Source organism: Rhagoletis zephyria, unplaced genomic scaffold (genome assembly GCF_001687245.7).
Source record: "Rhagoletis zephyria isolate East Lansing unplaced genomic scaffold, Rhagoletis_zephyria_1.1 Rzeph_scaffold_00509, whole genome shotgun sequence".
Lineage (NCBI taxonomy): Eukaryota > Metazoa > Arthropoda > Insecta > Diptera > Tephritidae > Rhagoletis > Rhagoletis zephyria.
Genome location: NW_016157593.1, coordinates 136552 through 149734, shown reverse-complemented (window position 1 = coordinate 149734; position 13183 = coordinate 136552). Strand labels below are relative to the sequence as shown.

Sequence of the window (13183 nt, the reverse complement as noted above, 5' to 3'; positions counted from 1 at the left end):
ATTGGAAAAGGGGGCGTGGCATCTTCCATACAAACCGAATTTTTCATACTGCCTATCTTTGGAAGTGTTCATGGTAGAGTCCTGGATATTGGTATGAAGATATACGAAATCAATCGCATACTCATGAAGAAATAGGGTAGTTGTTGGAAAGGGGGGGCGTGGTTCCTCCCATATAAATCGAATTTTTATACTGCATATCTCTGAAAGTATTCATGGTACAGTACTGGAACTTCGTATGGAGATATGTATATAGTTGAAATCAAGCCCATACTCATGGAGAAAATTTGGGCTATCTGTAAAGGGGTGTGAGGCCTACAAACCTACTGACCTTTAGCTATCTTTGAATGAATTTTGTTATTCTTTTGTAGGTGTGTTTGTGAGTGAAATCCTCCTAAATGGTTGTACGGATTTTAACGATACTTTTTGTGTATTTGAGTGGGTCTCTGGATGGTTTAGTTTCACAATTTAATCCGACAGTTGGCGCTGTAGTTGAGTTATTACTAAAAATCTTATTTATGATCCGATTTGGCTAATGTTTTAAATATGTATGCAATACTATTGCAAAAACGTGATGCCAAGTGGTGCTGAAGTCGAGCTATTACTAAAAATAGCCAAGTGAGAAAAGGGGCCGTGAAGGTCAGATTAAATCGACCTGTTGCACCATTGAGTATATCGACGGTCCTGCGTTGCAATTGGCCCAATGGATGTGATTTTCCAATATTATTATGCGTTCAAACTTTTAAGGTATTTCGTCTGAAATAAGTATACGCATGATACAATAATTTTTATAACGTAGTTTAACTTCTTCTTCTTTTCCGCCATGTTAGCTATCTGACAGAAAACGTGTTTCGTATTTTTTGTTGTACCAACTTAAACAAAAAAAAATCCAGCTTTTGACGTTGGAAAAATAAATAATAATTTTCGAATATTTTTTTAATAATTTGCTTCATAAAAAATTAACTGCTGCTTTCGTGGATATTGCAACACACGGAATAGATGTAAGGATACAGCTATAAGAGCCACCGCATACCAAAGACTTTATCGGCCGCCTATTTAAATAGTAGGGCTCGCTTTAAATATGTGCATGAAGATGTATGGAGGTGCGCACACTACACCAGCTTAATCGCTCCGAGAAATAAGTTCTGGTGCAATGGAAAGACTAGCGAGCCCATCTAAATCGGCGGCCGATAAAGTCCGTGGTGTGCGATGGATCTAATCCATTATAAACAAGAAATATTGCCGTTATATTTTCATTTTTATGATTTTTATTCATGTGATTAGCAGTGGCAAAAATTTATGTATTAAATACGTATATTTATATTAAAAATTAAGTGATCAGTTATGAAACATATACATCTTTACATGTTCTGTTAAAAAATATCTAAAATAACAAGCGAAAATCTCCAAGTTCTACATCGTAGAAGTGGCCACATTGCGTGTTTGTCACAGACACGGTTTATGTCAAAAATTTTGAAGTGAAACAACCTTCTAAAAATTATTGTATCATGAGTATATGTATATTGCATTTCTGTAGAACAATGATTCGCACCCAATTTGAAATTGCCACTATAACCGGGTCATTGTTGCCGCCAGGGAGTGAAGGGGAAAAAATTCATTTCGCTTTGCGAATAACCGTGTCGCCGGGTCTGCTAGTATATTGATAAATGTGTATGTCGATAAAAATATCGATCATTAATATCGATCAGTATATTGGTAACTATATTGACAAATATAACTACAAAAATATCGAGTGTATATCGATAACAATATCAATAAATTTTTCGATAAAAATATCGATTATTATATCGATTATTATACGGTAACAATATCGCTTATCCTTTGACTTATTGAAACTCCAATCCGAGCTGGATAATTTATATTCGTGGTGCTTGAGCTCACATGTTTTTTTGAATATTAATAAAAGCTTTTATGATGCTGGTTTTGGCGACCTTTTTATTACTTAGTACTATTTGTTAGTTGTGCGTGTGTGACCTCGAGCCGGCACAACTATCAAGTTAAATGCTTTTATGTTTCGTTTTCTAAGTCACGTAACATACTAAAAACTGGATACAGCATCTCTAATTGTAGCTTGCAGGCGGTAAATGAAATCAAGGATCTTGGTGTTGTCTTTGATACTAAATTTTCATTTACCAGCCATATTAATTTTATTATTTCTAAAGCTTATTCAATGCTTGGCTTTGTACGGCGGAATAGCTCTGAATTTTCCGACCCTTACACCTTCAAACTTCTATATAACTCCTTTGTGCGATCTCACTTGGAGTATGCAGAAACAATCTAGCGTCCTTTTCACCAGTTTCATATTAATAGGATTGAACGAATTCAGAAGGTGTTTTTCAAATTCGCTTTACGTTCATTATGCTTCTCAGATCCTATACCTTCATATAATGCGCGCTTAGTACTTATCAATTTGAAAACGTTGGATAAAAGGAGGTCAATATTATCTTTAACTTTTATTTTTTGCATTGCCCAAGGAATTTCTGACTGTCCGAAGCTTTTGGAAAGAATCATTTTTAATGGTCCGCGGAGGTATCTTCGTGCCTCCCTCTCATTCTATGCTGACAGTGTGAGTACAAATTATGCCCGTAATGCGCCCATCGCGCGGTCTCTTAATGAATTTAGTCAGATTTCCAATTCTATTGACCTTGATTTGTTGTTGTCGAAGACAACCTTTACTAACCTCTTAAATAAAATACCCTAGTTTAAGCTTTATTGCTTATAGTCTGTAAGAAATTATTGTTTCATAGACTAATTGAATTGAATAAATAAATAAATGAACAAATAAACAATGTCGATTATTATATCGATAACAATATTGAAAATCATATCGAATATAACATCGATAACGATATCTATAAATATAACAATTGCAAAAACATTAAATTTATCGATAAATATATCGATATCAAGATCGATACCGGTCGCTGTGGTGTGGTCGCAAAAAAATTTGAAAAACGGTTTTTCTTAACAGCGCACAGTGCGGCCGAATTCCAAAAGTGCGGCCAAAATTCGAGAAAATAAATTTTCTAGATAAGCCTTTTTTGACATTGGGTTGACTAAAGGGATCACCTAAGAAGCGGAAACTGTTCACTGCAACGACCTGTACCCTAAGTCCTCTATTTATATTCATTTGTGTGACCTTCTACCAAGCACAACATTATTGTAATAAAAAGCGAAAAGTTATTAACGTATAAAAGTAGTTAGAGAGTAGGAAACCAAACAAAACCAAATGAATTCTACATCTGAAGGTTAGTAAAATACGTTAAAAAATTTTTGAAAAGAAATACTGTAACAGGAATTTTTATTAGATTTAATTAGCTATAGAATAAAAAAAAACTCAGATGCTCATTTCTGATCCTTATATTTGTTTTTGTTTTTCTTTAACACGTTTCTACATATTAACTTCACCTCCATGTAAAAATTTCGAGCTTTTTAATTACATTTCACAGAAAGATTAAGTTTAAAGAAGCTGGGGCTTAGGGTTGATTTTTGGAAATTTTTTTTGTTGAAGGTGTTGCTCGTTTTCTTCATACGTATAATCGAACATACTTCGTATGGAAGGAAATAACTAGCACTGTCAACAAAATAAATCTCAAAAACCAACAGTAAGTCCCAGTTACTTCAAACTTGCACTTTGTGACACTAAAATTGACTGGGCTATAAAACTGCATACTCAAAATCTTTCTAAGAATTCTAATTAAAAAACCCGAAATTTATCAGACGCCTTACTGGATCCGCCATTTTTTAATTCTGACAGCGCATTCGTATTAAAGTACTTAGTACCCAAACTGGTATATTATACAAAAGTACTCCAGTGTGCTCAGGGATGGATCCAAGGGAGGGCGGAGGGTGGAGGGGAATCAAATAGGGGAAATACAGCTGTGCAGCCCTCAAACAATTTTATGACCCTCGAACAATAAGTGCGTTTTAGTGCAATTCAAGACCTTTAATTTGAGTCAAGGTAGAAAAGTCTCTAGGCCCTCTGAGAGCCAAGTTATAACAATTTTAAACCAAACTTCTAAACTGCTGTACTAGTTTTTACTCCAAAATTCATATCAAAATATTGCTTCTGTCGAAAGCGCTACGATTAATTCACATGAAGTGGTGTTAAAAAAGCACACTGAGTGCCGTCGGGTTAGATCGAATATCTTATTTTTCAGTCGAGAAATGTAATTTTGAAATTTTCAAATTAATACGGTGTATTTTTCTCAAATACATATGACCCGAAACATATGATTTATAAATATATAATTAATTTATAAACAATATATAACATAAAATAAAATGCCTATCATACTTGGGCGTAACAAATTTTTGATTCTTATTTCCCCTCCCCCGCTCACGATCCGGAGTATGCCCATCATTGGATACCATGTACCTAGTTATGTGTGTATGTGGCAAATCAGTCCTTTATTTCAACACGTCTATCCGACGTGGTAACCGAAATCCAACTTACTATTACATTGCCGAAATTGCCTTACGCTAGGCGCACATTGCACCCGATAGGCCGACCGATTTCGGCCGAAAAAATTTACCGTCCGAACTGATGCGCACACTTAAGGCCCGTATGCGGCTCTAAAGAAAACGGTAAAAAAAATAGCCATTATTTCGTATGTGTGTCCAACGAATTTTGACAACTGAGCCTGTTGCCTCACTCTTTCCTCAAGAAATAATGGAACGGGCATATATTTCTGTTGCCAACCTGGGTTGCCTTGTGATCTTTTTTCACAAAAAACTTTACAAAACCGTAGTAGAAAGCGTAGCAAATTTCTTATGAACTGCGTACTGCCTTAAGGAAATTTGACTCAAGAGAATTTCTTAGTTATTTCTTGTACGTCATTTTATATGGAGTTTTTGCTTTTCTTGAGAGCTGCATACTGGCCTTTAACCAGATTAAATATTGGCCGATCGTATTTGTACGCACAAATCTAGTTTTCATTTAAATCTTGTAAGCAGTGAAATATTTTGATAAATTTTAATTGACATACTCTAAACATGTGATTTTATAGGTAATTTCTTTGTTTTGTACCCAATAAATTAATTTTTCGCAGTCCATTTTGGTACCTGACATCGGACGAGAAAAACAAACATGTTTGAATTTATTGCCACTGACGGACGTTAACGGCCGATGTCGGTTCGGTTATCGGTTTATGTGTGAGAGCGCTAATATAATCACAAGTGTTTATTCATAGCACAATTCGGCCGATGCAATATATAAAATTCATTATTATGATAGCTTAATTAATAAGAGTAAGAGAGATAGCATTAATATACTCGCTATAATAATAATGTAAAGCATAATTTAACTTAACTCTTAAGGGTATGAATATAAATAAACTTAATATTAACAATTTAACTAAATTAGATTAATTGTTGAATGTGACGGCTGCCATATATAGTATGTACGTATGTATATATGAACGTACTTGTAAAAATTGTTTTTAAGTCAAATCTGTCCACATTCGATTTACATCTTATAAAAAACTAAGAATAACAGTTATTTTTGAACGAAAAAATAAAAATCATAATATGACGATTAAAGATGATCGAAAAAATAGAAATTAAAATTGATTGAAAATTAAAAAAAATAAAATAGCGATTAAAGATGATCAACAAATAAAAATCACATAATAACGATTAATTTATGATTTTTATTATGAAAATCATAACGGTTACGGTCCCTGAAAATATCTCGTAAACTTATCCATAGAATAAAAAATTAACTCGATTTTCGGAGTCAGTGAGCGGGTCTATATATGAATTGGATAGTGACATTCGTCGGTAGCTCTTGACTTCTCATTGTCGAAGGGCTCTTTTTTAAATCTTTTGTATACCATTTTCTAGTTAATTTTTCCCATTTCTTATTTACATTTTCTTATATGTACATAGTTATGTACGTTATTTGCTAGTCTGTAAGAACTTTGTATGTTCATAGACAATAAATAGTAAATAAATTTTATCGAAATCAGATGAAATTTAATGTTTCCGCCCACAAGAGTTGGGGGCGTGACAATTATCAAATCTTTACCATATTTCATAATAACCTATTCCCAAGAAAGATTACATCACATGCCAAGTTTCTGCGAAGTTGGTGCACGTTAATTGCTATTTCCACCCGGCTGTATATAATGGATACATTGTGATACGTAGTGATTAGTTTTTTTGTATAAGGTTGACTTTTAGAAATTTGTTAATTAGAGGATTTACAAGTGGTGTTAAGCGTCGTAATGCCTTAAAATTTTTCAATGTAAATAACGATTAAAAGCATTTTAAAAGATTTGTAGAGTATAATAAGAGCCAATGATATATTTCATATTACATGGTTCAAAAACATTTTGGTGAAGTTACAAATCGCCTAAACAGGTATTAACAGATTATTTTCAGTTGACAAATTTTAGGACATTAACACGTCTTGTGAATCCCTGAAATGTCTTTTTAACTTAAGTTACACATTTTGAGCCGGTGTGGGTAGTTTCGCAATCTTATCTTGTATCCAGACAGTCAATATTTGTATGCATGTATAATATGTATCCTACATGTCCATTAACATATTTATCAATTCTGACATTCAGAGACGATAGGTATCGTTTCCTGCCTTTAAGCTGTTGTGGTTTTCTTTTATTTCTGCCCTAAAAATTGTCGTAAAGTCTGGACAGTTATACATATGTGTAAGCTCCAGCTTTCTATAGTAACAGTCAGCCCTATATTATTCTATACTTGGAATCGTTCGAAATAATTCGGACTGGGGGATTACTATGTAATTCGATTCGAAAGTTTAAACCATTCGAAAATTGTATTCGATACGAATATGTATTCCTACTATCTAATACTATGTTCACGTTGAATCATAAACACGGCTTTAACGTTTGGAGTTTATGAACAACTGCCAAGTGTTCTCATTCGGATGTTTAAGAAACTCAGAGTTTAATTTGACATTTGTTTGTTTACTTTTTCTTATTCACATTTAGCCTGTCCCCTACTCCAGGGTTTAGACAGAAATTGTCCGAAGTAGCCGTGGTGTAGAATACCAACCGTATAGCAAAAAGACAAAATGTTACTCGATAGAACTTTTCATGCTGATTACAACCATACCAAGATTATTTGGCACAAATAAAAACCAAAGCCAATAAAAGACGTTAAGGTTCAACTTCTAGATTTTTATATTTATAATGTATGGACGATGGTTCCGTGCGTAGAAGTGGAAAGCTTTTGACTGCATTCACCTGGGAGTGGCCAGAAGTGGTTCTTGCTAGGATATTTATATCCACGCATCCCCTGGGTAGCGACCAAACACCCGCTTGGGAGCGAGCTAAAGTGAGAAGGCGTAAAACTTCGCAAGCGCTGGGTTTGGGTCCCGCCACGTTAAAACCCCGCCCAATGAAAAACAAAAAGCAGTCTCAGATGATACACCTTTTTTCTGATGGCGACCAAGGAAAACGTATTAAGAACTATGATTTGAGGGTGTATCTGGAAGATCGGGACCCTTAACGGGGAAGGTGCCTCTGCCCGGCTGGTTGATGTCCTCGGGAAGACTAAGGCTGACATCACCGCCATCCAAGAAATGCGATGGACGCACAGTGCTGTATGAGCGGGCAAAAATCAAAAAAATTGTTGTCACGTATGTCAACGTGTTTGGTATCGTTGGAAAGGAAATTTATCCTAGATTAAGGATCTGGACTTAGTTTTTGTTTTTATCTCATAAGGTTCTCACAAAAACCTCTTAAAGTTGTGTGTTTTTTATATATTTTTTCTTTTATGAAAATGCCTTTAGCTGGAGTCTTTAAAAAAAAATTGCTAAAAATACAATTTATCATACTTTATCTTAAGACACAATTTTTCTAATTAGAAAATCTGTAAGGAAACCACTCTATAGAGCTTTTTAAAAAATATTGAGTTTCCTGGCTGGAATGGCCTATTTGCTACACCCTAAAATTTGTTGCAGAAAATTTAAAAAATTTCTAAGTTTACAAAGGGATAAAAAAAATATGTGAAAGTATGTTTTTTTATTCTTTTATTTGAAAGAAGGGGCATTTTTCTTTGAAATAAAAAAAAAGTCTGCAGACTCATTGCGCTTTTCGAAGAAAATCGTTTTTTTTAAGGTTATAAAATAAACTTTTGCAAAAAAAAAATTTCACTGATTACAGTTACCACAGTATTTTCCATTACTTAAATGCCAAAACATTCTTTAAAAATAGTAAAGTTTATTACTGTAGACACACGCGGTAGTGTTCTGTGCTGTGTAGTGAAGCGTAAAATAGTGAAAAAACTAATATTAATATGAATTCAATTATAAAAAACTCAATTTTAGCTGATATCTGGATTTCTACTCGTCCATCAGATAGAGTTTCTGCATTATCTGCATTTTTTGAAGACAAATTAATACACGCTAAATGCGACAAAGCTTTTTGAATCAAAAAATAAAACTTTTTAATAGTGAGATGAAAAATAATGTGGAATTATAGTGGCCGCAAAAGAAGCGCTTTTGAAAAAACATATTCTAAATGGCTAAATTGGACATTCCTTTCCCTTCCGGATTCCAATGGAAATAAGGATAAATGTGTTGAACGGGGAAGACCTTCTAAAGAAGAATTTTGCGAAGCTTCACGGAGAACAAAAAATCGAAGGGTAGAGCATTTGTTGAATATACTACTATACTATACTATGGGATGGGATTTTTCTGATTAGTATGATTTCTAGTATAGATTACACTTTTTCTGACTAGTATGATTTCAACCCGAAATTCATGAATGAATTCATGTATGAATACACCACAATTCATGTATGAATACACCACAAAATATATAGTCAATGAACTAGTGTGTTTGCTGAGTAGTTTGGAATATGACTGCATGATGACTTTAATTTTTCAATAAACGGCGTTAGATAAAACAAATAATTTTTGATTCAGTATTTTGCAACAACTCTTGTTCGTGCGAAGTAACTAATAAAAAGGAAAACAAAATTATATTTGTCTTTTGAGTATTTAATGTCGTCTTGAATGAATCAAATTTTTTAAGCTTGTGACATCCACACCAAAAGATATAATCAATTTAAAAAAACATTTTGTGGTCAAAAAGGACCAAAATGAAAGTAGCTGCCATTCCTAGAGGGTTTGCGTAAGAGAGATATAGGGAATCTTATTTGCCATGAATTAAGCCATAGAATGAAGCCTTGAAGTCTTTAATATTATTAGGAAAACGCCCTGTATAAATAATAAAATAACTACTCAGTATTGGAACTACTTCTGAATATCAAATTTTGCAGTTTCAATCTCAGTTTCCATGAAAAATGTAAGAGCTAGGGAAAAAAATTTTTTGAAATCTCCGTACTCTAATCCACCAAGAAACGAATTTTTACTCAAATCCGTCCATTATTCTATTTTTGCCCACTTTTTATATGGAGACACAGCACTGAGGGACGGGGCAAAGCAAGGTAAGCGTGGAGTTTTGCGACGTCTCCTATAGTTGCCACGTAAAGAATAGAGAATCCGTCGGCGAGTACTGGCGTTCACCTCAGTGGACGAACGTGTAGCACCAATCTGCATCAAAGCGAGATTTTTATACATTTCGCTCATGCTCCGACGGAAGAGAAGGAAGAGCCGTCAAAGGATCTCTTCTAAAAATCGTGCTTGGCGATTTCAGTGCCAAGGTGGGCAAGGAAGGGATCTTTGGCGCCACTGTCTGAAACTCCAGCCTCCACGACGAAACGTCCGATAAGGGATTGAGGCTGATCGACTTCGCCGGGGCCCAAAACATGGTAATATATAGTACTAGCTAGTGTAGCATAACAAGATCCACCAAGCTACATGGCTGTCTCCAGATCGAAAAATAAGAAATCAAGTCGACCATTTTGTGATAGGTGAAAGGCATGCTCCCAGTATTTTAGACGTACGTTCACTCCGAGGGCCAAACATCGACTCGGACCACTACCTTGGTGCAGCCATGATACGCACCCGCCTCTGTGAAGCAAAAAATGTGCGCCCAACAATGCAAGGAAAGCTTCACGTCGGAAAAGCTGCAATCACAACAGACGGTCAATTTATTGGCCAATCGGCTCCTGAGAGCACTCTTCAACAAACCGGCGTATGCTGTTGAATGGCAGCAGCACTGAAAGTAGTGGAGAAGACGAACCCGAACCCCCAGTAGATGACGGTGAAGGAGCTGTCCCACCGCCTGACTATGACGAGGTACGAATAGCGATTACGCGGCTGAAAAACAACAAAGCTGCTGGAGGCGACGGCCAACCGTCCGAGCTATTCAAGTTCGGCGGCGGGGAGTTGATAAAGTGCATGCATCAGCTCTTATACAGAATATGGTCAGATGAGCGCATGCCCGACGACTGGAATTTAAGTGGGCTCTGCCCAATCCACAAGAAAGGCGATCCCGCCATACGCGCCAACTACCGCGTGATCAACCTTCTAAGCAAGGTCTTATCGAGTGTATTGTGTGAAAGAGTGAAGGCCGCCATCAACGAACTGAGTGGACCTTATCAGTGTGGCTTTAGACCTGGCAAATCCACCATAGATCAGGTATTCACAATACGCCAAATCTTCGAAAAGACCCGCGAGAATACGATCGACACGCACCACCTATTTGTCGATTTTAATGCCGCTTTCGACAGCATGAAAATAAGTTGTCTTTATGCCGCGATGTCTGAGTTTGGTAACCCCCCGACACTACAACGGTTGTGTACAATGACGTTGGGCAATACTATTAGATCTGCCAGAATACGGGGGAACCTCTCCGAGCCGTTTGATACCAAACGAGATATCAGACAAGGCGACTCCCTTTCATGTGATTTCTTTAATCTGTTGTTGGAGGAGACAACAAGAGCCGCAGAATTGAACCGCTCAGGGACAGTACTTTATAAGAGCGTATAATTGCTGGAGTAAGCCGACGAAATCGAAATTATCGGCAAAAACAAGGGCTACATCTGTTCTGCCTTCTCGGGATTAGAGGACAAAACGAAGTATCTCCTGTGATCACACAAACAGTCAGAGCATACGTCACTGTTGACAGTTACAAGTTTGAAAAAGTAGACAACTTCGTTTATTTGAGAACCAGCATTAACATCAATAATAATGTCAGCCTTGAAATCCAACCGAGAATCACCCTTGCCAACAAGTGCTACCGTTCACGCCTAATTCGTTACTTGCAATTAGACCTTAAGCGTATGTTTGGTTTGGCAGCACTGTTTGTAAGCTGTCAAACTTGACATCCTTTCTACTTCCCTTCTTTTAAATGGATTTAAGCAAATTGGACGCGTTTCATTTTAATCCGAGGTAATCCACTTAGTTTCCCCGCTTATAAACCCGCAAACGCTATTTAAACGCCACAAAGTTGTACTTCAAACCGGATTCCGCGATACTTTCGTTATATACAGTCCATACCGCGTTATTTCAATATAATAAAATATTACCGCACCCGCAAAATGTCGTCGCTTAAAGTTTGCGATTCCGCTTTAATAGCCATAAAACGCTTTTTGAAAACGAACAAATTTGAAGAGCTTTCGATCGACGTAGAGGTTGTATCTACGTACTTGCAGTTGTTGGAGGAACAATGGGTACGATTTTGTGAAGCCCAACAAGAGGTAGAGCTCCCGTGCGGCGAAGAAAGCGTCGAGATGGAGGAGCAATCTCGAAATCACGGTGAGGAGTAGTATACTATCGCCAAGGCGAATTTCAAACGCCTTGCGGCTCCGCTCAAACTACGCCAGCGCCTGTGCCGCTTTCGAAGCTGCAGCTACCGTCATTTAGTGGCGATCCCACCGAATGGCTCGCCTTTCATGACGCCTTTTGTTATCTCGTCAATGCCAATGCAAGTCTGATGGACGGACAGAAGCTACAGTATCCCCGCAATTGTTTAAAAGGCGAAGCACCGGAGTTGGTAAGCAATTTAGGAGTGAGTGACAGCAACTACAGTGAGGCTTGGGACTTGCTGAGCTCGCGCTACAAGGTCATGCGGATCATAGTAGACAGCCATATAAAAGAAAGAAACAATATACACGTACATATTTGTTTCGGAGACATTTAGAGGCACTGAAGTAGTATCGAGGAACTAACAGATGAATATCGCTCATTTGCTGCAAAAGCATCATAATCCAAATAGATTTTTTTTTAGTTACGTGGGATGCAGAAATTACCGCCACCTCTTCTTCCATGTTGTATAAAAATTCCATAGCTGTATCGATTAACAATAGCTCGTTTGAAGAAAATGTGTCTTAATTTTTACTATAGGAGCGCATGCAGACGGTAAACTGTAAAGCCGTTTTTCTCCATTTTTACATTTTTTGGATTATGACACTCTTGCAGCAATTAAGTAAACAGTACAAGTTATCCGTTAGCTCCAACGCCTTCGAATCACTTTTTGGATTTTCGAATAATTTTGGCAATTAAATTCGGATTACGTAAGGGCGCATATTGGTAAACCGCATATGGAAATCGGAAAATGGAATATTACCATTCGATTTCGAAATAGGTAGTATGGAAAATCCGCGTTCGGACGAAAATTCTTTCGAATCGAATTACATAGTAACCGCCCTGGTTTTTAAGATTTACCACTGAGCAATATGAATTTTAGTAATTTTAGGTACCACAAATATAGGCGCTATTTACCTTTAATGTTAACTTTATGTTCGCCGGTTCCGGGATGCGAGAAAAGATCAATTTGTACTGATATTTCACCAACGCTTTCTTCCTGATTTTCCGGATCAACTGAAATTGAAAACGAAAAACGGTGTAATTTTAGAAGTCTTCTACGACGTGTTTTCCATGATGGATTTTAAAGATTATGATGATTTTATGATGCTGCTGTTTTACACACATTTATGCATGTATTAGGCCCGGTCGCAAGGGGGGAGGGGTTTTTGGGCGTTTAACCCCCCCTGTCCGAGGGAAATATGCATAAAAATTTGCAATCATTTAGTTTAATATAGTGATGGTAAAAAGTATTTAAGATTTTAACAATTTTTATTGAGCTTGAGGCCGTTTCTAATGGTTCATATCTCAGTGGCCGCGGTGAAGAAGTCCAATGAGGAAATGTGGTGATCTCCGAAATAGTAGCTATAACTTCTACCTAAAGGTAAATTCTTGTTGTTTTTCCACAACATTTTTTCATTAGAAAGGGCCTCAAGCTCAATAAAATTTTTGAATATAATTGTTAAAATG

General features: G+C 36.5%; 1 protein-coding gene across 1 annotated transcript in view; it reads right to left on the bottom strand.

The window, feature by feature from the left end:
• Nucleotides 1–13183, bottom strand: part of LOC108360047 (protein unc-13 homolog A-like) — a 106687-nt gene that overhangs the window by 22336 nt on the left and 71168 nt on the right. The window contains exon 11 of the mRNA XM_017612185.1: nucleotides 12632–12730. Within this exon, the coding sequence (XP_017467674.1) occupies nucleotides 12632–12730 (99 nt within the window). The remainder of the gene's footprint in view (nucleotides 1–12631; nucleotides 12731–13183) is intronic.